General features: G+C 40.2%; 2 protein-coding genes across 11 annotated transcripts in view; one reads left to right on the top strand and one right to left on the bottom strand.

Moving 5' to 3' along the window:
- Positions 1-27232, top strand: part of SPART (spartin) — a 67320-nt gene that overhangs the window by 467 nt on the left and 39621 nt on the right. The window contains exon 1 of one of the 10 annotated variants that reach the window (XM_003826882.6): positions 22867-23237. The exons of 1 other annotated variant lie outside the window; for it this stretch is intronic. The gene's annotated coding sequence lies outside the window, so the exon portion shown is untranslated. Of the gene's footprint in view, positions 1-22866; positions 23587-23822; positions 24287-27232 lie in introns of those variants that run through there. 8 more of the 10 variants (XM_055096605.2, XM_034936583.3, XM_055096606.2 and 5 more) reach the window with 8 other exon arrangements.
- On the bottom strand, positions 21-27167 carry LOC130540740 (uncharacterized). The gene is made up of 7 exons (XM_057299636.2): positions 26981-27167; positions 23312-23670; positions 8998-9084; positions 4148-4252; positions 3909-4022; positions 1412-1557; positions 21-268 (listed from the first exon to the last, which is right to left on the bottom strand). The coding sequence occupies exons 1-6, from the start codon at positions 27165-27167 to the stop codon at positions 1531-1533; spliced, it is 879 nt and encodes a 292-aa protein (XP_057155619.2). The 3' UTR covers positions 21-268; positions 1412-1530.

Genomic DNA, 27232 nt, shown 5'->3' with positions numbered 1-27232 from the left:
GTGAGAGGGCAATGAGGGAAAATGGCAACATAAAGCAGATGAAAGAGAGAGCTCCTGAGAGTTGACTCCTTTGTTTGTTACTTTACCCGTAGGAGAAAAGCAGTCAGTGGGCATTGAATTATGTTAAAGTCACCCTAAAGTAGAGGATGGCAAACCTGATCCTTATGTATTTCCAAGCCTGGGCAGAGAGATCTTCCTGTATTTTCTTGGGGGAAAGTACATTGGCTTTGGAGATGCTCCAAACCAGATTCCAGGCAGTCGTCAGCAGCTGGGATAAATCAGTTATGGTTCCAGATTAAAATTTAAACTCAGAGCTAACAAAAAGGCATTGATGAAACCACAGCAGAATTTGGAGACAAAATTGTGTTAAATGCCATCATAGACCTTAGATGTCTGCTAGTACTAAGATCGCTATATACGATTATGAAGAGTATAAGACTAACATATCAGTTATAGGACATCTAGGAGTACATTGCAACACTCCTAATAACTCTACCATTTTTTCAACAACAGCTTCTGATACAGCTTTTAAAGGACTAAATGAATTAATACAAGTTATGTTTTTTCATTTTGTATGGCCTCTTGCTGTTTAAAGTTTTATAAAAAGTGAAATACATAAGATGATGACACTTGGAAGAAAGATGGGAGGCAAATGACCTTGGAAGAAAATCAATAGCTGATTTAATTTTTGAGAAAAATAGCATTATTTAAAGAAAATGTTCTGCAATTTTTAAATTTATTTTTATTTTTTATTTTTTGAGACAGAAACTTGCTCTGTCACCAGGCTGGAGTGCAGTGGCACGATCTCAGCTCACTGCAACCTCCGCCTCCTGGATTCAAGCGATTCTCATGCCTCAGCCTCCCGAGTAGCTGGGATTACAGGCAAGCGCTACCACACCCAGCTAATTTTTGTATTTTTAGTAGAGACGGGGTTTCACTATGTTGGCCAGATGGTCTCGATCTCCAGATCATGAACAGCCCACCTCAGCCTCCCAAAGTGCTGGGATTACAGGCGTGAGCCACTGCGCCCAGCCAATTTATTTTTTAAATTGTTATATTTGTGCTCCAAAAACGTAGAGTGTAATATATTAAGATTTTTAATGTTAGCTTTAGTAATGACTGATTGGAAAAATGTAAAATATACCTATAATATTGATAGCCTCACTTCTCTTAATATTGAATTATTACACATAGTAACCTACTGATTAAATCAACAAGGTATCTTAAGTTCTAGCTAACAGTATGACTTGCATGCAATCTACCAGGAAAGGCAGCTTTCTATTGGCAGGTTTTTTTCATTTTTTTTTAATAAGGAGGGGTAATAATATATTGGCTGGAGAATCATTGAAATTGTGGAGAGTATTTTATTTCAGTGATGGATAAACATGATCTCAATACATTCTTTCTGTACCTTTTTTAATGGTCCTTCTTCCTCAAAAGCCTTCCAGATTTGTTTGTGTTCATTTGGAAGCTCATTTATGCCTGGTTTGGGCAGAGGACACACCTGTGTTGTTGTTTATTCCTGTATCCTCAGCAGCTCATATAGTGCTTAACATGCTGGAAGGGAGAAAGGAATGAAATGAAAGAATTTATTTTTTGTTGACATGTTTAAAATATGCCCGACTCTTTCCTTGAAAGAAAAGTGATAAGCCTTAAAGTTTTAGAGCCATGATCATTTTACTAGGGGCAAAGGTTTACTAATATTAATGTATGTATATTGAATCCTTTTTTTGATTATATTTAGCCCTAAAGCATGTTGCAATGAGAATAGAGAACACACAAATAAATTGTGTGCCTTACATTTGCAGAGGCAAATGATTATCCGTCATATCCTGAGAATATATAATTTTTTAAAAGCTTAGGAAAAATGAGTTTAATATTTGTGTCTATTACTATATTTAGGCCAAAAACTCAGACATATTTTAATTGAACTAGAGGACGCTGTGCCAGATGACTGAATCATCACATAGTGAGTGAGGAGATATCACCTGTGAATAGAAGCCCTGCTTCCCGCTCACTTGCTTAGCTAACAAGACTGGGAATACACTGCCATCTACCTCCCTGTTTGCTTCAGATCTTCTGTTCCAAGAGAATCTTACAAGGCTTTTTTCATCCCAATTTAATTATTTTAAGTTTTTTTTTTTTTAATGGTTTTAAGAGCGGAGAGTTTAATAGGCAAGAAGGAAAGGGGAAGACAGAAGGAAGAAGCTCCCCTGTACACAGACAGAGGGATGGGTCTCCAAAGCCAAAAGAGGAGGTCCCCACCTTGCCACAGATACCAGCCAGGTATATATGCAGAGGCTGGAGGAGGCGGTGTTTGATTTACATAGGGCTCAGGGGATTCGTTTGACTAGGCATGTCATTCACGTAAACTGCGAAAAAGCTGGCCCTCCCACCCTACCCTTTTAATATGCAAGTGCAGGGTGCCATGATTTTCTACTCATGTGGGGATATGTGGGGGCAGCCATGTTGCCAGGAACATGTGGGGAAAGGGCAAGAAGGCCTCCATGTTTGGGTGGACCCAGTTGCCGATAGCCAGCATTTGCATATCAAAGGTTGCTGGCCTGGCTCTAAGAGCCAGGGCTTTACAAGAAACTTTTCCGGAGATGCTTTAAAAACCGAAAACTTCCCAAGGACACCTTTTCCTACCGCTCCCTGCTGTGGAGATGCCACACTAACTGCTGTTAGGGGATTTTGGGCGGCGAATCTTTCCGGCTACTTCCTGCTGAAAAGGGGCATCGAATGGGGAACAGCAGCTAGCGCTCCTCCTGGGGTGGATCTAAGGGTCCTTAGAAGAATGGCATGTCCATGTGTGGTTCAGTTTACAGCACCATTTGGAGTTTGATTGCTTCAGTCTGATGATTGAATTTTCTTTCTTGGCGCATGCATCAAAATGATACGGCTCTGATGAGTGGAGGAACACCATGGTTCTTGGTCCTCATGCCGGTTTAAATAAAACGACACAGATACACGTAGGGTGGTTTTAAGGAGTGGAGAGTTTAATAGGCAAGAAGGAAGGGCGAAGACAGAAGGAAGAAGTTCCCCTGTACAGAGACAGAGGGAGGGGTATTCCAAGCCGAAAGAGGAGGTCCCCCAAGATTTTTATAAATGCATGTATTTTCAGACTTTTACAAACTAATAATTTTTCAGAACTCAGCTGCACTCAAAATTTCAACTGAAAAGTGAGTTGAGTATCAGAAATGGCATCAGTACTTTGCACATAACAGATGTGCAAATATTTGATTGATTCATTGAAACTGCTGAACCAGAAAACTGTTTCTGTGGAGGCAGGAAGTTGAAATAGGGAGAGAAATATAAAGTTATCTTTGAATTAATGAGGAAGTGTAGAGGACACAGGGAGGTATACCAGGTAAGGGATGTGGCGCTAATGGTGGTAATAGTAGTGTGATAATTTTGATAGAGAGACAGGATGAGATTCCATGGAATGTCTGACATTTGAGATGAATGTAATAAGCAGAGTTGTGAAATATAAGGTCTGTTCCAGAACAGCTGAATAAAGTGTGGCACAGCTGGAGAATAGAAGATGTGAAGAAAGAGAGGCGGTGCTGAGTAGGGAAATCAGACCAGATTTTATGAAGGGCCTTGAACTCCTTTCTAAAGTATTTAGATTGCTTTTCCAGGCACTATGGAGTCATTCAAGGTTTTTAAGCAGGACAATGAAATGAACAGATTGTGTTTTAGAAAACCCTGGTCACACATAGAGAAAGTATTAGCTTAGAGAGACCAGAGAGAGGAAGCTACTGCAGGAATCCAGGTGAGAAATGGTAAGTCTGACAGAGCGGTGGTGGCTGTGGGACGTGTAAAGACATTTTGAGGGTTGAATTTGCAGGATTTGGTGATTGGCTCTGTATGAGAAGGGGTAAAGAGACCAGAAGATGAGCTCTTACCTCCAACATGCTGGGCATTCTAGAGTGAGGTGATAGGTCTTTAGTCCACCCATGCATTCCACAAATATTCACAGCTCGCCTGTTCCATTGCAGACGTTGTGCTAGATGCTGGAGCTATGGAGATAAAAAAAGATATGGTCATTGTTCTAAAGGCATCTACAAGTATATACAAATTAAAATTCCTCATCCTTACAAAGTCAAAAAACTAGGGATAAAGTTGGACAAATATTTCAACATACATGACCAATATCCTTCATCTGTGCTCCATAGAGAAGTGGGTAGGTATCAACAGGCGGTTTATAGGAGAAGAAATCCAGGAAGAGAGACTTGGCTTTCCTAGTAATCTAAGATATTTGCAAAAACAAACAAAATGAAAAACATTTTGGAGAAAAGTCTGGAAGATTAATAAAAATGAAAAAGAATAATAATAACATAGTAACATATCCCAATTTTATAGGCTAGAACACACATACACATACACACAGAGTAGGAAAAATGAAAAGTATGTACACCATACACTTAATAGTGGTTCATCCCAAAAAATGGGGCCACAGATCTGGTAGTTTTTACTTAATTCTTTGCACTGTATAATTTTTTTTTACTTTAACCATCTGTTGCTCCTATAAGCTAAAAATAACCAATAATGCATTTTCTACTTTGGATAAAATGATAAAGAGTGCAGTGTGTAGAGGAGATGGGAGGAGAGCAGTCCTGGCAGCAGCAGGACACGTGGAAAGGAGTAGGAAGTGGAAGTGTGGGGCATTGGTGGGAGCCCCTAGCAGTTCAGCATCATGCAACCTCCAGTGTCAGAGGAGACAGCCAAGGAGTCATGCAAAACAGTTTAGTTCTTATCCTAAAAGGGACCAGGAACCAGTGACAGCTTTGGATCAGGAGAGAGACATGGCCCCGTGTGCAGATCCCTCTGGGGTCAGTGTGGAGAACGGATGAAGGGGGCTGATTGACAGCAGAGAGGTCACATAGGAGGCCTCTGTTAAAACACAGCAAGAGGTAATGAGGCCCCTGTGGCAGGAGGACCTTGGTCAAGTCAACTTTTGCAAACTTTGTGTTCCTTGATTGTCTCACTGTAAAATGGCAAGAAGAATAGCATTGATCTCAAAGACAGATTATGAACTTAGTGAAGGTCAATTTTCAGGGCCCCTCACTTGCACTAGCCCAAATATTTCCCTTGACAAATCCTAATTCTAATATTTGTAATCTGTTCTTTTTCGTTAATGGGACCTGAAACTATACAAGTTTCAGGCTTCATGAAACTTGGATCCATTTCTGACAAAGCGTGGGATTGCCATCAGAACAACGTGAGCTGATCCCTCAAGCGGGTGTGGGACAGTATCCGGCACACAGTACCTGCTCTAGCAGTGTTGGCTGTTTTTATTATGTGGAGGTGGATTAGGGAGACTGGAAGCTCTAAGATGATCCCTGGGAATTCTGACTTGGGCCACAAGGTGTTAATCCCTCAAATAGAGATTATTTAGTTTAAAAATGAAGGAATACAGGTTCAATTTTGGCTATGTTGGAGCTCATGGTACAGATAAAATAGTCAGTGGGTGTCCAGAAGTAGACCAGGAAATGGTGAGGTATAGAGCTCAAGAGAGGTTAACGTTATACATTTGAGAATTATCCAAATAGAAAAGATAGTTACAGTCACCATTACTGATAAGAGGGTCCAGGGATAATGTGGAGAATGAAAACAGAATAGCGTTCAGGACAGAATCCTGGAGAACACCAACTTTTAGCAATCAGGAAGATTGTGATGGTGGTTCCATGAATGTATACATGGATATGTAAAACTTTATACTACTGCATACCGTCCCCCAGCCCAAAAAAAGAGTGCATGTAAAAACTGGTAAAATCAAAATAAGGCCTGTAGTTTAGTTAATAATACATACCAATGCTAGTTTCCTGATTTTCATAATGTACTATGGTTATGTAAGGTGTTATCTTTGAGGAAAGCTGGATGACGTACACTTAAAACTATTATTTGTGCATCTTATTATAGTATTTGTCTCAAAATAAAAGGTAAAAACAAAAACAAAAAACAACAACAACAAAAAAAACCAACAGGCTGCAACACTATCACTGCTGAGACGCTGAGGCATGTCCATTTAGGCAGAGCTGATTCAGTGTTGCCAGATAATTCAGAATTAAATACTGAGTGCTGATATTATTTCATGGCTATCTTGAGCAGTAATCTAATTTCAGGCTAATTTCACAAGAATGTGACCAACTGCACAAGCTAAAATAACTGGGACATTCTTGCCAAAATCTGCCTCCGGTCAATAAAAACCCCAAATCTTCATAGGGGAAAAAGGATCAAGCAAAGGCAGAGAAGAGTAGATGGGAAAATTCAGAGAAGGGGGAGGACCAAAAGGCAGCAGCTCAGCATTTCTCTAGAGTTCAGAGAGAGAGAGAGAGAAAGAAAGAGAGACAGACAAAAAGAGGGACAGAGAGAGAGAGAGAGAGATGCTTATTTAACTCAACACCTGATTTATTCCCAAACACTAGGAAAGAGAATTCCATTTAATTCCCATACTCTCCTAGAAAAAGTAAATAGGGAAAAATAAAATCAACTAGAAATCATTTTGGTTGTTATTGTTTTCAGAAAAAAGAATCATTACTAATCTTTAGACTGATCCTGTTCTCACAGATCGTCAGGCAAATACAAGGACTGTTTGAAATACTTTCGTTCCATGCCACTCAAAGTGTGGTCTGTGGACCAGTCCCTTGGGGCTTTCCAGAAATGCAGCCTCTCAGGTGCCATCCTAGACCTATTGAATCAGAATCTGTCTTTTTTTAAAAAAAATATTCAGAGGATGTGTATGCATGTTAAAGAGTGGGAAGCCCCGATTTAGCAGTTCTGCCTTTCACCATATTGATAATCACCAGCAGAAAATTAGTTAATACAGAGGACAATTACTGCCAGCATTTTGGAAAATAATCTTACATAACCAAAAAGAACAGTGGAATAAGGTATTAATTTTTAGAGTCTCCTAGGAACAAAATCTCATTTAAAAAAAAAGTATCCTCCACATTACAGTCTGCTTTCTTGCTGTTGGTTTGGGGCTAGCAGCTGAGGGGCAGCAAGCTGTGGGCTATCTTAGGCACCAAGCAAGCCCTGAGGGTTAGCCTGGTGGAGGAGTAGGGCTCCTCCTACTCAAGATCTACTCAAGATCTGCATGAGTCCAGATCTTCTCAGGTGGCCTCATGCAGAGCACACGGGAGAAAGAAACGAGGGATTCTGCATCCTGAGAGCAATGTCTCATTCAGAGCATGATATTGAAATGCACTTTTTTCAATAACTGAGTCACTAATGGACAAGTTGCTTAACAAAGATGTAGTGAATACATGTAGTCAGCTGTGACTGTTTAGATCTGGGTATAGCTACACCCCTTCACAGCTGGTCACCTCCTGAGCCTCTGTCTCTTCTTCCATAACATGGGTATTTTTTTTTTTTTTTTTGAGATGGAAGTCTTGCTCTGTCACCTAGGCTGGAGTGCAGTGGCGTAATTGCAGCTCACTGCAACCTCCACCTCCTGGGGGTCAAGTGATTCTCCTGCCTCAGCCTCCTGAATAGCTGGGATTACAGGCGTGCGCCACCATGCCCGGCTAATTTTTGTACTTGTAGTAGAGACGGGGTTTTGCCATGTTGCCCAGGCTGGTCTCGAACTCCTGACCTCAGGTGATCCACCCATCTCAGCCTTCCAAAATGCTGGGATTACAGGCGTGAGCCACCACACCCGGCTGACATGGGTATTGTTTGCCTGGGGTCTAGTACAAGGACTGGAGTGATAATAATGCCTGCCTACAATGGAGCATCCTAGGCATTGCTCAAGGTAATTTTTGCACAGCATGCTGACAACCTTGAAACATCACACAGGCATAAAATCTTTTTATTATTGATATTCATGCAGTCAAGAATTTGTCTTAAAACCAAAGTGCAAAAATATCAATTGTAAATATCAATAGAGATTACAATAGTCATCAGTAATAGCTTTCTTACTATAAGAATGTTGTAGTATAATTAAAAATGTAAATAGTAGCAATAAATGCTTAGTAAAGTTTAGAAAGTTTTCAGTTTCAATTATCCATCAGAATGAAAAGGTGGTTTTAGGGTGATGCAAAGGGGCCAGGCATGGTGTAAGCACTTTGGGGGTCTGATGCAGATGGATCACCTGAGGTCAGGAGTTTGAGGCCAGCCTGGCTAACATGGCAAAACCCAGTCTCTATTAAAAATACAAAATTAGCTGGGCGTGGTGGTGGGCACCTGTAATCCCAGCTACTCAGGAGGCTGAGGCGGGACAATTTCTTGAACCCAGGAGGCAGAGGTTGCAGTCAGCTGAGAGCACACCATTGCACTCCAGCCTGGGCAACAAGAGGGAAACTCTGTCTCAAAAACAACAACAACAAAAACAACAAAAAAGAATGATGCAAAGCAATTGAAAAAAATTATATTAATGTTCCCTCTGGTGGTGCTTGTGTTTGAAAAATTTATGTATTCTATAATTCAAAACTTGTTTTCTTTTAGAGAGTTCAGAAATATCCTGAAAAAGACAGATTCTTTTGACTATTTGAGGTTCTGCTTAGTTTAATGTATTTTGTTCCCAAAAGTTTGAGGTAATACAGATGGCATGCATTTTTCAGAAGATTGCAATAAAAACATGTATATAAGTTGGTTTGCTTCCACCTGGAAACAGTTACATTATATTAATGTTGAAATTGATACAGACAGCATTATGAGGTTAATGTGCAATATCATTACACCATGAATTTTAGCTCCATGATAGTATGTCTGTGTCTAATGTGAGTATTGGAGAAATATGACAGCTCCCAAGACATTTCTGGACAGAGTTGTCTAACCATCACAGATTTCCAAGTTATTACAGAACTTTAGAGCCTGCATGGCATCTCAAAAGGTTCTTTGTCTATGGAGGTATTAAAGGACTAACTACCAGGAATAGAAAAGGGTCACTTTCTAGTGAAAGTAGTGCCTACTCTAACATAGCAATATAAATATTGATGTGAAAATTCAGAGCTTAGTAGGGGAAGGGGGCAAGAGAAGAAGAATTCTTACCATATTTAGGCAGCAAACTTTTATCTGGCAAGTTGATTCACTTGCATATATGGCAAAACACATGCCTTTAAAGATTTTCACAGATCTCTAAAAACAGAGAGAGTAAAACCCGAAAGGTAGTTATGAGAATGAAATGAGTTACTCTGTATACAAAGTGCCTAGCACAATGCCTGGTACTTGGGAGACGGTACAAATGCTAGTTCTTTTACTTCTTACTGTTCCCATATGCATAATTCTTCTCTTCCCCATCTCAGTATGAAATAGCTCCTAGTGTCATCTGGGGATTAGTTACCTAATCCCCAAATCTGAAAGACACTCTTAACACCTTCCTCTCTGCCTCATCTTCCTGCCCCCAAATCCAGTGAACTTACTAGGGTAGCTCTAACATTCATCATTCTAGAACTGCTGATTTCATTTGACATGTTTCCCTAATGGCAATGCAGGAATTTTCTCCAAAAATCAAAAATTTAAGTTTAAAAATTTATTTATTTATTTATTTATTTATTTATTTATTTATTTATTTTTGAGATGGAGTCTCGCTCTGTCACCCAGGCTGGAGTGCAATGGCACAATCTTGCCTCACTGCAACCTCCACTTCCCAGGTTCAAGCGATTCTGCTGCCTCAGCCTCCCATGTAGCTGGGACTACAGGCGTGTGCAACCATGCCTGGCTAATTTTTTGTATTTTTAGTAGAGATGGAGTTTCACTGTATTAGCCAGGATGGTCTCGATCTCCTGACCTCGTGATCTGCCCACCTCAGCCTCCCAAAGTGCCGGGATTACAGGCATGAGCCACTGCGCCCAGCCTAAAAATTTATTTTTAATCCACCTGGGTGATTGCAGAATAAAATTCAGCATCTACTATGTTCAAAGAGGTGTTTTTGTTTTTTTTTTTTTTAATTAACAACCTCTTACATAGTGTTTAGTGTTCTAGGCACTATCCTAAATGCCCTATACATACTGGCTCATGAAGCAGTTACTATCATTACCCTGTTTTAGCAGTGAGGACACAGATGACACAGATGAATACAGCAAACTTGCCCAAGGTCACCAAGCTGGCCAGTGGCAGATCCAGAATTTGGACTCTGAATTTGAACAGCTGGCTTCAGGATCTGTGCTCTTGACTACTGCAATCTGCTGTCTCTTGTGGAGTACAGAGCTTTGCATACGTTATTTTATTTAATCCCAAATACAATCCTATGAAGTTGTTACTGCTTTCTCAACAAGCCAAGTTGGAAACAAGCTTTGAGGGTAAGTGACTTGCCTAAGTTCATGTAGGTAGTAGGTAAGACTGTTAGGACTCAAACAGCTGCATGTGATGGTCCATGGCATTAAGTATATGTCTATATTTAGAGCTAACCTGAAGAGGCCATCTCTAGCCTTGGCAAATTACTCTTTTTTCTCAGGTGTTTCAGATTTTTCCAAAGTATATTACCTCTTGGGAATTGGATAAACAATAAGACACTGTGGTATAAGAAAAACATGCTAAGGTTTTAAAGTCAAAGACTCCAATTTAAATTACAGTTTTACCACTTACTAGTCACAAGACCTTGACCGTGTTATGTAATGTCAATAAACCCCACTCCATATAATTTTGTGGGGGAGGAGTTTAAAGGCAATATAGGGAAACTAATCATGCTGAGCATACGGTATTCAACAAAATGTTAATTTCAATAAAATAACAGTTCTGAAAACAACCTTTGAGAACCTGGGCTTTGTCTGGTACTTGCTGTGGTTCGGAACATATTACATAAACTTTCTGAGCTTCTACTTCTTCATCTAAGCATAGCCACCTTATTTGTTCATTGGGGGTGGGAGGTGGTGAGACAGAATGATGAATAAAAGATAGTCAGCAGAAGACCTTCCACTTGGCCCCCCAAAATAATATTTATTAGTCTTATCCCCAATTTAATTTTGCAGAAAAGTTAATGGGAACTCTTTTTATCTAAAAAAGTTAATCAAATTCCGAAAGTCCTTTATCTTATTCTGATGGAGTAACTTAAAGACTTGGCAAGTAGGCTTAATATATATGTAGTTTGTGTGGGCTACTTAAAATAGGATTTTCTTAGCATTTTAATTTCCACGTCTCCAGGACTGCTTAAGAAGTGCCCTGCTGTTATAATCAAACCTTGTGACTAAATATAGTTCAGTGATGCTCAGCTATGCTGTGATCTGACACTATGGGGACTTCTCTATATATAAATTAAACTAAGGAAATATTTTGGATTGCAGAACTGACCCTTTTAAAAGAAACAGGGATTCTCAAGACCTACTTGTGTCCTGAATGAGAGTTTTAAAAATGGCCAATAGCTTCTTTTTGTCAGTAATAGTAATACAGTACCAATTGTTCGAGCCAAACTGGGACTATGAGAAAAAAATAGGTAAATTCAACTTTCATTTCTCCTCTTCATATATTAGTCATGACAGCAATAAGTCTTTGCAGCTGTGTCAGGGAGATGATGGTTTTTCAAGTTAGTATTGCTTTACGAAAAAGAGCTTTATTTTTTAAAGACACAGCAGCAATTAGAAATCCAAACATGCAAAAAAGACTAAGAAATAAAGACCATTCATAAAATGAATACGATTGAATAACAAAAAAACAAGAGTTTCTGGGAAGAATCGTTTGAAAATTTTAACTGTAAAAATATAAATGTTGGCGTATTTTTGTCAAATCTCATAAAATAGCAGGTTTTTCTTTTTTTTCTATGAATAGTGACTTTGCTTATGAACATTTTATGAACTGACGCATTTAAATCTGTTTAGTATTGTGTTCCTGGTAATCAGCTATAATATCAGTTCATTTGGGCAATCAGGCTCGGATGGACCAGCTCCAAGAACTGAGAGTCCTGGAGCTGGAATTTCTGGGCCTCGATCTTTCCATCTAAAACCTTCATATTGCCAGAAAAGTGTTAGCTGTTCTGGAATGGGAATTCTCCCAAGACAATCAAGGATGTTCAACAATGAATTCCTGGTGTTCAGTGGATTTTGCCAGCAATTCATCACACATTTTTCTTCTTGGCTGCCCCCATAAATAATCTATTCATGAAGGGCTAGTGTCTGACTGATGATACACTGAACCAGCACTAAAGATAGTCTCTTTATTCTTGTAATCCACAATTACACAGAATTTAAAAACCTTTTATAAGTATACAGAGAATACCTGAACATAACCAGTGATTATTTTAATAATGCATAATTCTTAACCACTTTGCTGTTTTGCCAAAGGGTTCTTTCACATTCCACTTATAGGTTCCTTTTATAAAAAGACAAGCAGTGTTTAAACAGAAGTTCTGTGGGTGTGACTTGCTGCAGGCTGCACAGCGTAGGACATTCCTCTTCTCCCCTGAATCCTGAATTTCAGCAGAATCCTTACCAGGGGCCTCAGGGGCTTTTTCCAAGGAGGCCATACCTTCACATTCTTCAAAGAAAATGACTGTTTCCAACAACTCGCCTCTGTACCAGCAAAGATGACTTGTGACTGGTCAGGTCTAATCTGCACTCCCAGAAAACTATCCCATGGGTGATAGCCATCAATGTGCAAGGGGCTTGAATTACAAAAGTTTCACTCATGCACTTGCCTCCTCAGGAAGCAGGTCCCAGATAAAGCCAACCATCCACCCTTGAAAAAAACTGATTAGCTATCCATGGTTGTAAGAGCGGGAGCATCCACGCTCTGCCTCACTCCAAGGAGGGTTCTTAGTTGATGGTTACCTGGACCCCCACGGCAACCACAACCCTGAGAACCTAGGAAGTGCAGCCTTTATGAGGAAAGGGACAATTGCCTTTCTCAAGTGGAGGAAGAATTTCTACATTAAGACATTCACATATTGGTGGGGAAAATAGGTTTGAGGGATAATGATTAAAACTGTCTTTAAAAGCGCTTATCTTTACATTTCTTGAAATAAAACAAAGCACTTTTAATACACAGAATAATAACACATGAAATATTTTACAAATTTCAATTTAGTAAATCATGCACACTAACTTCCATGTATCCTCCCTTACTTATGTTGACAAAAAGAGTCAAACTCTGTAAGATATTTGAAGAGATTTATTCTGAGCCAAATATGAGTGATCGTGGTGTGTGACACAGCCTTCAGGAGGTCCTGAGAACATGTGCCCAAGGTGGTCGAGGTGCAGCTTGGTTTTATACATTTTAGGGAGGCATGAGACATCAATTAAATACATTTAAGAAATACATTGGTTCGGTCCAGAAAGGGGGGACAACTTTAAGTAGGAGGGCTTCCAGGCTATTGGTAAATTTAAACATTTTCTGGTCAACGGTTGAATTTGTCTAAAGACCTGGGATCAACAGAAAGGGCAGGCTGTCTGGATTAAGACAAAGGATTGTGGAGACCCAAGTTCTTATTTGCAAAGGAAGCCTTCAGGTGGTAGACTTCAGAAAGAATAGGTTGTAAAATGTTTATCATGTGGGGGTCTGTCCCACAGACCCTGACCCAATGACGGATGAATAAAGTACACTGACATACAGCTATTCTGCTTTGCCAATCCAGCTGAGCGTCCAGGCAGCTTACAGACTCCAAGCAGAGTGCTGTAAAGCACGGCCTCGACCAGCCAGCGAGTCTCGCCAGCAAGACTCGTATTTATTCAGTAAAGATTAATTGACAAAGGCTTGAGTCAACACCACTAGGGGGTAATTGATATTGTAGACTCCGGAGTAGAAGGCAATTAAGCACCCATAGTAGATCAAAAGTTAGTCTTAAGACCACATGAGTAAACAAGCTAGTTAGGTAAACTCTCCACATTCCTTTGTTTCTACCCTAACTTATTTAACTAAGGGGACAAGGCTGCCTTCAGCTAAGTACCATATGTAAAAACCCTCAGGCCTTCCCAAAGGATTTGTGTATATTCTCTATAACTTTTTCCCACCAGCCTGACTGAACCCCCACATTATCAGACTTAAAGTCTGTGTTGATGTTAATGCCAAGGAGCTATTACGTTAGTGCAAAGGTAATTGTGGGGTTTTTTTTGCCATTACTTTAATGAGAAAAACTGCAATTACCTTTGCACCAACCTAATATAATGAGTCATGTTTCGACCCCCACTTCCCATCATGGCCTGAAACAGTCTCTCAGGTTAAATTTTAAAAGAGCCCTGGCTGAGAAGAAAGTCCATTCAGATGGTTGGGGGGAACCTTAGAATTTTATTTTTGGTTTACACTTACTAGAAACTTCTCATGATTTTACACTTTCACAGTTTTATGAGATGTTTATAAATTTACTTTGCTTTGTTGCAAGTAACATATATAGTAGGAGATAAGTTGGCATGTCATTTTCTGTGCTGTTGCAATATTCCAAACCTTTATTTTTTTGACTGAAAATAGCTGTCCCTTTCCAGGCCTCACTGATTTCAGAGCAAGATTATGTTATGTGGATATTGAAAACAGATATGACCTCTTGGGTGTTTCCCACATTTCCTTTCTGGCACTCAGAATTGTATAGAGTTAGCTCTGCCATGATAACTTAATACAAAATACATATTGTAGAGCTAGGCATGGTGGTGCATGCCTGTAATCCCAGTTACTCAGGAGGCTGAGGCGGGAGGATCACTTAAGCCCAGGAGTTTAAAGCCTTAGTGAGCTGTGATAGTTCCACTGCACTCCAGCCTGGCAACAAAGCAAGGTGCTGACTCAAAAAAGAAAACCAACAACAAAAACATAAAGTATGTGTTGTGAACCCACATACCCACATCTGTTCTAAAGATCACTGCAACTCCATTATCAAGCAATTGCCTGATACAAAGCAGGTGCTTAATAAATATTGTTTGAATGAATGAATGAATCAATACAATCCTAAAGAGCAGACTTACTTGATCTCTCTCAAGATTTTTGTTGTAAACATTTCTACTTTTACCTTGTCTTCTTTACTTACATTTTCTGTTTCTAGGTCTAGTTTCCTCTTCGGCTATTATTAAAAGTATGCCAAAACTGAAATTTATTTTCTTGTGAAAAAAGATTAAAGAAGTAAATCCACATAGAGTAGAATTGGCTGTAAAGAAGACATACAGTTGGAGAATTAATCATGGGTCTCCAAGACCATGCTCAGAATTGACAGTTCACTAGGAGGACTCACAGGACTTAGGAAAGCAATTATACCCACAGTTCTGGTTTATTACAGCAAAAGAATATACATTAAAATTAGCAATGGGAAAAGGTGCACAGAGGCAAAGTCCAGGAGAAAACAGGCGCAAGCTCCAACATATCCTCTCTCAGTGAAGTGGCACAGGCATGCTTAATTCTATTAGCAATGATGCATGACAACATGTGCAAAGTGTTATTAATCAGGGATGCTCACCTGAGCCTTGGTGTCCAGGATTTTTATTGGGGATCAACCTTATAGGCATGCAGTGCCTGTAGGGTTGACCTCCACAACTCAGAATCAAGCTCCCACAGGCAAAAGGCATAAAAAAACCATTCTTATCAGAACAGAATATTCCTCAAGTGCAGAGGACAGTCCTGAAGACCAGGCCTTTCTTGGGACAGTGCAGGGTCTAAGCAATCAAGGTCTGCTAAGTTATTCACCTTTTCCTGGACAGCGTGAGATTACTTTTTGAAGGAAGGGATGGTCATAGTAGAACATCTTATGATGTAGAAAAAAACCTCCTTTACGCTTCTTTTGTTATAGTCCTCTACCTACAAAGGACATCAAATAGCTATTGTTAATCAACTAATTGGCTGATTAAAACATGACATAGGTTTTCTTTATAATGACATGGTTTAAAGGGGGGAATAGAATTTAATCAACCAGCCCTCAATCTGATAAAATAGATCCAACCCAGTGTCATCTAAGGTTACTCTACTTCATAAAGTCTGTGAGAAAGAAAGAAAGCATCCTTTGACATCTGAATAGGCCTAGCTTTCCAGGTGTTGCCAGGAGTTGGACTGTTACCTCTGTCTAGGCCTTGGAGTTACCCAACTGAACATAAACAATTCACAGAACATGCATGTCAGACAAGACCACTCTGTGACTACTGAAGGATCAAGACAAAAACACAACCACTCTGAAATCATGTCTGAACAGAGTATTTGAATGTTGTCGAAACCACAAAAAATGGCCAAACATCTGCCTGTCTTGGCTAATACGAGTGACTGCTGCTTCTTTCCTAATTACAGTTCTGGTGTGGCTCTCATCTTCCCTCCTAGATAAGGTTTAAAATCCCCGATCATAGAATTATTCCTGATTCCTGACAGCGCCCAACCCAGAGCAAAGCCCAGTTCCTTATACCAAACCAAAATCACCTAACACAAGCCCAAATGCTATAATAGGGCCTTTCTAACACCCTTTTACCGAGATGTCTCCTAACTCCCCATGGTGTGTGTTCTCCCTCACTTCAATAAGTAATAAACCCAGTTTGCTAAAAACCTCCAGTGTATTCTTGGTTGTATTTGGCTGGAGGGCATTGACATTTGCTTTGAGCTTCCATTCCCACCTCTCATAGAAAATCTAATGCCTTCTTCAAAATGTCCAAGGGTCTCCCCAGGGGCTTACAGTCTCGAGGACATCTTTGGCTCTGAGCCTTTCCTTTCCCTAAGGAGCTCAGTTCATGGGTTCTCTCAGCATCATTCTTCGTCTCATTCTTTACATATTTGTCTTGCTCTGTACCATGTAAACAAGATGAATGGTGAGCCTTTTTCCTACATTTCTAGACAAAGCAAAATAAAACAAAACAAGACAAAACACAGCATTTTTTGGCAAACTGCTCTAAAGTATTCAGAAAATGTAGGCTTCATACATCACAACAGCAAAAGCAACCTCAAATGCAAAATTTGGAAATTTCGTTCTGAGTCTTTTGTCAATCTATCATGTTACTTGGCTTTTCCTCTCTTCTCAATTTTTAAATTTTCTATTTTTGAGACAGGTTCTGGTTCTGTCACTCAGGCTGGAGTGCAGAGATGTGAACATGGCTCACTGTAGCCTCGACCTCCCAGGCTTGAGAGATTCTCTCACCTCAGCCTCCCAAGTAGCTGGAGCTACAGGTGTGTGCCACCATGCCTGGCTAATTTTCATTTTTTTTTTTTTTGGAAACGGGATCTCCCTGTGTTGCCCAGGCTGGTCTGGTCTTGAACTTCTGGGCCCAATTGATCCTCCCACCTCAGCCTCCCAACGTGTTGGGATTATAGGCGTGAGGCTACCACACCTGGCCTTTTCTCAGTTTTCACTGCTTCTCATTCCCTACTCCACTTGTGCAAATCTTTGCTCATTTGTAATGTAGTGACAGTATTACCAAATGCTGTGTAAGTATTCTCTCATTTATCTGTCTGATTTTGCCTGTGTCCTTGGTGACTTGTCTTGAATCTAGGTGGCTTACCAATGTATTTTCCTAAAGGAATGCAGTTATTAGAAGAATTTTGGTGTCTGGTTTTAAATCCCACTCCACCGCTCTGTTACACATATAATAGAAAATAAGATAGCCAACCCATTAGCCTATTTATAACATAATAAAAAAAGTACAATTTAGCTAGTACAAAGTCAAATTAGGTTAGTAAGAAATGTTAAAGAAATTGTTTTCCATTTTTAATCAATAAATTACCCATCATCCACTATATTTGGTCTGTAAGAGGAAAGTTATACTTTACTAAGAACATCACAATTATTGATCTTTTGTCAAATGCATGCTTTTCATATAATGTAGAGTTCAAGAAAGAAAAAAGTAATGAGATCACAGGTCAGAAACCTTACCTCATGTACAACTTTTAGAACATTATTAAAACATTAACCCTCAACATAATGTACTCACAAGGAGTTTTAGTTTACATCGAGTCATCCCACTGATTTCAACATGAGCTTGGAGCAATTCGGTTATATTATTAGTGATAACCTAAGTTCACTTCATGAGATGGATACCCTGACATCTAACTCAATTCATGGCTAAAGTAATTTGGACATTTCTCATTTTAATGATATTCATCATTATGTGATATACTCTCTGGGTTTTCTAATACCCACTGACAATATTATATAATAGATGAAAAGAAAAAATACTATATTTTCAGCATGTGAATAAAAGAAATGACAACCTGAATGAAATTGAATCTAGCATAATTTATGATGAAACTTTTAGCACATTCATCTAACTAAACTACAGGCTTCTACACAAAAGTCTTTAGCATAATCACCCAGGATTTGTAAGTATAATGGGTATTGCAGGCCTAAAACCCAAATAGGCATATATCATTCCTAAAGTCCATTAACAAGTAGATTTTTCTTCCGAGAACATTTACGTTATTAAAATAATGCTATGTATACTACTACTGTTTTATTAATGGCACTGTGACAGGGTTACAATAGTGTTCATATTTACCATTTTTTTACAGTGAAATAAATTCTTTGCCAAGAGAAAACAACTTCATCAATCTTAAGGAAGATAGACTTTAAAAAACATACAGATTTGCTTAGAACCAAATTGGTCTTTGCTAATCATTAAAGAATGTCAGCAAGAAGAGAAGAAATTCATGTATTACTACCAATATTTATTGAGTGCAAACTTTTTTTTTTTTCAAAATTAGAGATGAGGTCTTGTTTGTTGCCCAGGGTGGTCTTGAACTCCTGGTCTCAAGTGATCCTTCTGCCTCAGCCTCCTAAAGTAGTGGGATTACAGGTGTGAGCTGCTGCACCTGGCTTGAGTGCCAACTTTAAATGAGTTACTTCAGTTAATTTAGGTAACCACCCTGTGAGGCAGATTCTATTATCACATCCCCATATTACAGATGAGAAAACAGGTCAGAGTGTTTAAGTGGCAACAACTGTGAGATGAAGGTGGCTTCAAACTCGGGTTCTTGGATTCTAGAACTAGTGGTCCCAGACTCTCTGCTACAAGTATGTGATGTAAAAATATTTGACCGGGGTATGTATACCACTGGAGGTATGCAGAAAATTTACAGGGATATAAGATAAGATAATCAATATCCAGATTTTAATTTTTTATGTGCTATTTCCTAGTATCTTTTTTCCTACTCCTCCTTTCACACTAAAACGTCTCCCACTTTATGCAAGAAATACACAGCTCCCTAAATCTTACTCTGGTGCATTACCCAGGGGTAAAAGCCCCAAAAGTGCCATGATTTCAAAATATTGTTCTCTTCTATAATGGTATGATGGTAATTTTCATTTAAAGACCTCAGCCACAATTATTCACTAGTTTTAGAGAATTATTTTTTTTAGAAGGATCTGGTAAGAAAAAAAGACAGGGGAGAAAAGTTAGAAGTTAAGTGACAGCAGCTGGTTTTTAGCCAATTATTCCTATCCTGAGATGGCCAGGTGGAAATGACCAAATCAAATCTCCTTGTAAACATGCAAGGTATATTCTGGTGGAAAGAGAATGGGGAGTCCTTGTCTATGAAATGCTTTTTAGCAGGGTACACCTGGTCTGTCTAGATGGCCTAAGGTAAATAAACCCAGAATTGATCGATATATTAATACATGGAATGGCCCAGTGGAAAATGTCAGTGTCCACCATATAATTATTTCAGTATAAAACAGAGATAGTTCCTGACTGAAAGAGCTCCATCTGTGTAAGTGTTCACCGGCATAGCTTACTCTGAGACCTCACCTGCGAGATCTAAGCCAGAATGTGTTCTAAGGAATTCGGGGAAGCCCTGGGGACCTGGGTTAGTGGTTTTGGATACTGCCATTATTTTCTTATGACTGGGTAAAAGAAAGCTCTGAATCTTGTCAGTCTGATTTGACAATCCAAGCCTTGTTTTACCTCAATAAGATATATTAAATGTTAAAAATGGCTTTTTACATGTTTCCAAATATACGCAATTATTTTCTGCTAATCTCAAGCACCCCTTTGGCCTAAGCAGATCCAAGTTTTGTGATGCTTGCAGCTTACACAGTTTGAATGGCCTTCTGTAGGAAAATAATAAAAGTGAATCAAAAAATTACTAATTTAAAAAAGCTGACGAATACTACAGATACCACAAAATCCAGAAAAATAACATCATTCTATTATTCAGGTGCTCGGCACAGCCCATAATACTTTCCCCCACCTTTCTTGGCTCTATACTCATTGCTTCTTCATATGAAAATGATTTTGCAACATATTCCACAGAGATAACAGATAATTCAGTTTTTCCTCTAGCATAGTTTATCAAGATTAGCTTTTTAATATAATTTAGGAAAGCTCAGTTCAGCTTCATAATTCAGTATTAAGAGTGTCACAGAATTTCACAATTATCGAATTTGGAAGGACCACTAATACAGGTTTTGACCAGGTACTGAGGAGCAAACCAAATCCTTTGCTTACACTTTTCTACCGATGAGCTTCTGGCCCTGTTCACTTTACTTGTTCCTTCTACCACATCCTTCTGGTACTGGGCACTGTAGGACCCAAACAGAAAGCAATATGGTGCCTGGCCAGTGTCTTTCTGTTTGGATGCCAGGTAATTCTGCAGTCAGTAGTACGAATATTCCTAGAAGTCAGCACTAGACTACTATGGCTAGCAGTAACTTAACCATACGTGGAAGCTTCTGTGAACATAAACGTACCTCATAAAACAAAAATTAACCACACTGACTTACTGTAGTTTTTTGTTTGTTTGTTTGAGATAGAGTTTTGCTCTTGTTGCCCAGTCTGGAGTCAATGGCACAATCTCGGCTCATGGTGACCTCCACCTCCCGGGTTCAAGTGAGTCTTCTGCCTCAGCCTCCTGGGTAGCTGGGATTACAGGCATGTGCCACCAAGCCCAGGTAATTTTGTATTTTTAGTAGAGACCGGGTTTCTTCATATTGGTCGGGCTGGTCTTGAACTCCCGACCTCAGGTGATCCGCCTGCCTCGGCCTCCCAAAGTGCTGGGATTACAGGTGTGAGCCACCATGCCTGGCCTGCAGCTTTGTAGTAAGTTTTGAAATTGGAATGTGTCAGTCCTCCAACTTCATTCCTCTTTTTCAAGATGTGTGTGTGTGTGCGCATGTGGCTATTCTGGGTCCTTATATTTCCCTGGATTGTATGAATTTTAGGATCAGCTTGCAAAATTCTGCAAAAAAGTCATTTGGGATCTTGACATGGATTGTGTTGCGTCTGGAGGTCCATTTGAGAAGTACTGCCATCTTCCCAATATGAAGTCTTTCAACCCTTTAACATGGGATGTCTTTCCATTTATTTAGGTCTTTAAGTTCTTTCAGCAATGTTGTATGGTCTTCAGCATATAAGTCTTGCACTTATTACATTTATTTCTAAGTATTTTATTCTTCTTGATAATATTATGAATGGAATTAATTTCATTTTTGAAATGTTCATTGCTAGTGTATAGAAATACTATTGATTTCTGTATGTTGACCTGTTGTCCTGAATCCTTGATGAACTCATTTATTAGTTCTAACAGTGTTGTAGTAAATTCTTTAGGGTTTTCTATATATAACAATTTTGTGTATAGAAATTCTACATGTTTTAAACACATTCATCTTTATGGCTGTTGGAAATTTTAAAAATTCTATTTAAATGTATGTACTTTTTAAATGTAAAGTAGAGTAGATGACCAATAAAAGATTTCCTTTCTTTTTTTGGTGGGGGCCAGGGGGTACAGGGTCTGGCTCTATTGCCCAGGCTGGGGTGCAGTGGCACAATCTCAGTCACTGCAGCCTCTGCCTCCCCAGCTCAGGTGATCTTCCTGCCTCAGCCTCTGGAGTAACTGGGACTACAGATGTGTACCACCACGCCCAGCTAATTTTTGTGCTTTTTTTGTAGGGATGGGTTTCGTCATGTTGCCCAGGCTGGTCTCGAACTCCTGGGCTCAAGCGATTCTCTTGCCTCGGCCTCTGGAGTAGCTGGGACTACAGGCATGAGCCACCAAGCCTGGCCAATATTTGCAAGACTAAAGAAATATTGACATACAATTTCACAATATGGAACGGAAATATGAGTTCAAGAAGAAAAGAAATGATGTAAAATTTCCTTCTGTTAAAAGCTTGTTCATGTAGTTTTAAAAATTGATGATTTTAGATATTAAATTGGTATTTAGATTCCACTGGCTACATTTAAAAGTTATATAACTTTTATTTTAAAATGTTAATTTACAATAAAACAGAAGTTGCTTCTTTTGTAACTATTTAAGTCAGATGAGAAATTGTGATGGTCAATCCAAAAACGTGGAAGTGAGAATACAGTCATAGTCTTTGGGAACTCCTTTGGGGGTATAAGAGCAAAATCATTTTGAAACCACTGTATTAATATATTCCTAATAGGTTTTGCTTTTTGGGATGACTGACTGCTACCTTTCTGAGATTTGAGGGAGTCACTTAACTGGTCCTAAGGCCAGGTGCGGTGACTCACGCCTGTAATCCCAGCACTTTGGGAAACTGAGGCAGGTGGATCGCTTGAGGTCAGGAATTCGAGACCAGCCTGGCTAACTTGAGGTCAAGCTTTCAAGACCAGCTTGGCCAATATGGCGAAACCCCGTCTCTACTAAAAATACAAAAAATTAGACGGGAGTGGTGGTGCACAGCTGTAATTCCAGCTTCTCTGGAGGCTGAGGCATGAGAATCGCTTGAACCTGGGAAGCAGAGGTTGCAGTGAGCCGAGATCATGCCACTGCACTCCAGCCTGGGCAACATAGTAAGACTCTGTCTCAAAACAAAACAAAAACACAACAACAACAAAACTGGTTCTAAATGCTCCGGGCAAGTACATACTGCTTTTTCTTTTTTCTGTTTTTTTCCCTAAGGCAGCCCTATTGAAGAGTCTGTCATCTACAATATTTTACTAATTTAAAAACACTTGTCAAGAAGGGTAAAGTATGTTCATCTTGATTTTACTCTTTGTATCCTGGAATCAGGAACTAACAGTTTTATGATAGTGATATAGACTTTACACACACACCAAGACTTAAAACACGTGGCGCAGGCGGGCTTTTGGAAATTAACTGTGCTCTGGATACAGAAGTCACAAAGCTCCGGCTGCAGACATTGAGGGGATAATCAGCCTTTATTGTCTCTCGTGCACTGTGCCCAGCGCTCCCTCTAGCGGCCACAAGCGCTCACTGCCCACACTCTCTTCTAGTCTCTTCGGAGGCCTCGGTTTCGCTGGAGAGAAAGAGATTGCGCAGGCGCGGAGCAGCCGACGTGGCCGCAGGGGACCGTGCCTGGGGGGGTCTGCGCGGAGCCGCTGAGTCGCGAGGTTCTCTGTCGCCTGCCGCCCTCGCTCCTTTTCTCCCCTTCTAGAGTGTTACGGTGACTCTTGGGTCCGAAGGGGACGGACGTCCTCCCACGTACCATTTAGAAGGTCAGAGTGGGCAGAACCTAGTCTGAGCCGGCCGGTGATGAATCCGCTGGCAAGACGCGCGCGTGGGCACTCACGTGACCTAGGCTGAGGTGGCGGCGTGCTGCGGGCTCTGTGGCGGGAGCGAGGCCGACGGGCGGGGCCGCGTGACGCGAAGCGTTCGAGAGCGCGCGTCGTGGAACGTCTTGGTTGCCACGGCGAGCGCGCGCGCGAGGCCTTGGGAGCCTCGGGACCGGCACCCGGCGAGCGCAGCGGCGACCAGTGTAAGGGAGTGGGAGCTGGCCCGTGCCGCGGCGGCCGCGCAGGGAGCTCTCGAGGCGACGCCGGGGCGCCCGAGGTCTGGAAGGCGCAGGTCGGGTGCGGGGGAGTTCACCCCTGCGCGGTCCCCTGGGTGGGCGGGGTGGGCGCCCCAGGCCCCGCGGACTCGGCTGGGAGGCTGAGCGGGCGACGGTCACGGGACAAGGGCGGAGGGGGTGGGGGCCTCATCCGAGTCTCAGAGATGGAACTTTCGAGGAAGGGAGCGATTTCGAGAGAGAATAGTTTGAGAAGTTGTTCTCAGTCCCTTCCCTCGCGGGAGTGTGGTATTTAGGGAAGCTTCGGCCTCTTAACCCATGGACTGTTAGGATGGAGGGAATCCTTCCCGCTCGCTTCCTATCGCGGAGTCCTTTCGGAGCATCGCTATTGATCATTCTCGCGGCCCCAACCCCGTTGTTTACTTTGGCTTCGCGGATCTCTGTGGTCTTTTGCCCTCCCGCAGCGCCCACGGCCCCGTCAAGGTTGGGCAGCCTTTCTCTACAAGAAGGCCCACGAACAACTGCAGTTATATTGGGATGGATTGCGCGTGATTTTACTCTTTACAATACATTCTTTCATGCTTCCTAGGGATTGAGCTGCGCGGAGGATCCCTCCGACTTAATTCTGGGCCTGAGAAAAGTTTCTCTTGGAATGCGCAGTTTCGTGACGCGGCATTATTGCGTGACTGTAGGGCTGACCCAGTTTTTCACTTTCTAATTGTAAGGAAGTGCACTAGTAGTCCACCGAGGATCCTCGAGGTTGGCCTTATTGTATCATAATTTAACGAATTTGCGTTGCAGGTTGTTACAGCCTTTGAAATAATGGCCTCATATTTAAGAATGTAGCAATTTTTCTTTGAAATTTCCGAAAGTGGGGAAAAAAGTAATAGAAGACTGCACCTATATGGAATTATTTTCTGATTCGCAGTTCTTTATAATCGTAGACTTAATTTGGTGGCTTTATTGGACCTGTTTGAAACAGGAAGCCTTTCTGTAATGTGGTTTCGGGTCGGCTTCACCTCTGGCACTCTCTGAAACGTCGTTGTCTATGGTTTCCCTAAGAAGCTAGAATGAGCGGGATGCTACGGAGGGAGGTGTATACAGGTATTAGACAAAGCCCCCTCCGCTTTTTTGGTAAAGGGCCAAATAGGCATTAGATCAACTTGTGCTAGCTCTAAGGAGATAAATGCGGTATTATTAAAGACTGCTTGTAATGTTGACTGTTAAGTGAGAGTGTTACTTCTTTCAGTGTTTATGGAATCGAACTAAATTGCTAGGTATTTTAATGCAGAATTTTACCTTTTCTTGGGTATTTTTTAAGACATACACAGACATACATGTAGTTATGTTGAAATAAATGTGTTTTATTAGAACATTAAAAAATTAGAATTTAGGTGAACTACTGGTATCGGAACAGATTTTGGTTGTTGAAGACTGTACACTGGTGTAGGTACTGTTTAATACATCAGATTGTCATTTCAAAGACTTTGTCTTCTTAACTTTGAAAATTAAATAATGTGAAATAATGTGATAATGGTTTTTATCTTTTCAGGACACTTGATTGACACTTAATTGTGCTTAGGAATAGAATAGGCTTTTTTTTAAGTCACCATCCTCCAATCCTTATTTCTGTAAAATGTATTTTCTGAGACCACTGAGGATATAGCAAATCCCAGTCACAAAATAAAAATGTGATATTTTAATATAAACCTTTTTCTTTCTGTGTTGAGATTCCCCAGAGATTAGACTGAAATTGACCATTAGACTTATATATAACCTCTAGATACCCAGGCTCTTCTCTCGTGTATCCTTTTTTTCTCTTTAAGATGGAGATGTAGCAAGGAAGTTTATTAAGCAATCCTGTGGAATTAGCCCTCCCACTCCACCCCTACACACAGGCACACTCTTCTTTCTCAGTAGCCATCTTGTTCCCTCCATTGACACATTATTTAGGAAATCTTTCATCACACTGTATGTAAAATAAGCTTAGAAATAAAGGTATACCCAAGGTAAATATTGCTTCTAGCTATATTCCTTCATTATGCCTCGCTTCTACTTTCAAATGCTACCTATTGAAGATTTAAGCCACATGACTTTCTACGATGGCACACTCTGGGTTTTCTTCACCCCTCCCTCACTCTGCTGACTTGTAAACATAGTAGGACTTTTAGATTTGGAATCAAACACATCTCATCTAATTTTCATTTTCATTTTTCTTTTCTTTCTTTCTTTTTTTTTTTTTTTAAGAGACAAGGTCTTGCTCTGTCACCCAGGCTGGTTGGAGTGCAGTGGTGCAGTCATAGCTCACTGCAACCTTGAACTTCTGGGCCCAAGCTATCCTCCGGCCTCAGCCTGTGCAGTAGCTGGGATTACAGGCGAGAGCTCATTTAATTTTCTTGACAGATAATCTTCTGATCCATGAACTGATTTGAATCTATCATTTACTAGCTCTCTTCTTGGGCAAGCTGCTCACTATTTGTAAAACATTTTAAAAATCAGATATCAACCTCCAAGAGTGAGGATTGGATAACCTTAGAAGGGTGCCAGACACATATAGAGAGCTTAACAAAAGATAGTAAATTTTGGTGCTTCTGAGGGCCAGAGACAGACCATGTCCATTATATCTTTGCTATATATTATAGTAGTGAGTGATTTTTAAAGCAGTACTTTTAATTTGCTTGTGAACCCCCAAATAATTTTTGTAAAACTGTCCCTCTTGCACACTTTTGGTTAACTTACAGCATTTTACATCATGCGTTAGTTGAAAAGGGTGCAGTTTCCCACATGGTATTGATATTAACATTTTAATATTGGTACATCATTCTTTCAACTGTATTCAGTGGGGTATCATATCTTTGTAGTTTTATATCCATCACCATCAATTTTTAAAATACATTATATTTTACACACTTCCTTTTTTAAAAAATTTTACATTTTTGTCACCCCCACCCCACAGAATATTATCTTAAGGTAATGCATTTTTATGCTTGAAAGCTTTTTATTAATCTCTGTGATACATGGCTTTAATAACAATAGTTATATAAATTGAAGCTAAGTTTAAAAATTTCCTGTAACTAATTCTGTAAGTTGTAATTTTTCTTTTGGGTTGAGTTATTATAAATAGTTGATTAGAATAGCATAAAAACTTGATGGATTTTAATGAATAATAATTATTAAGAGTAGAAGTTTACTGGAAATCTGTGTCCTAATGGAATGGATAGTGGGAGTTGTGCCTAAATTAAAGGAGGGTCTTTGAGCCCTTCGACTTATTGTTTGTTGGTAGGGAGGCTTTTCCATCCTGGGGCAGTGTACCATAGTAAGAATAGAAGTGGGTGAGAAGTATGCCTTTATTTTGTAAAGTGGAAGATTGTGAAAGGATCTTGGGGAATAAAAACCAGCATGATAACTGGACAATGGGCATATTCTCAGGCAGATCAGTTTAGTGAGAAGTACTCATGGGAGTAAAGGATCTGGAAGCCTTTTTCTTAAAATTACACATGTTGTTGGTGTATGTCCCATGGAAGACTTCATTTGTCCTGGGGGGCACACATCCCCCAGTTTGAAGACCATTTAGAGTGGTAATTCTCAGTGGGGGGACGATTTTGCTGCCCAAAGTACATTTGGCAACGTCTGGAGACATTTTTGGTTGTCACAACTGGGATGAGGGGGTGGTGCTGCTATGGGCATCCAGTGGACAGAGATCAG

Source organism: Pan paniscus, chromosome 14 (assembly GCF_029289425.2).
Source record: "Pan paniscus chromosome 14, NHGRI_mPanPan1-v2.0_pri, whole genome shotgun sequence".
Classification (NCBI taxonomy): Eukaryota; Metazoa; Chordata; class Mammalia; order Primates; family Hominidae; genus Pan; species Pan paniscus.
The sequence above is the reverse complement of the archived record's forward strand: the minus strand, read 5'-3'. Positions and strand labels throughout refer to the sequence as shown.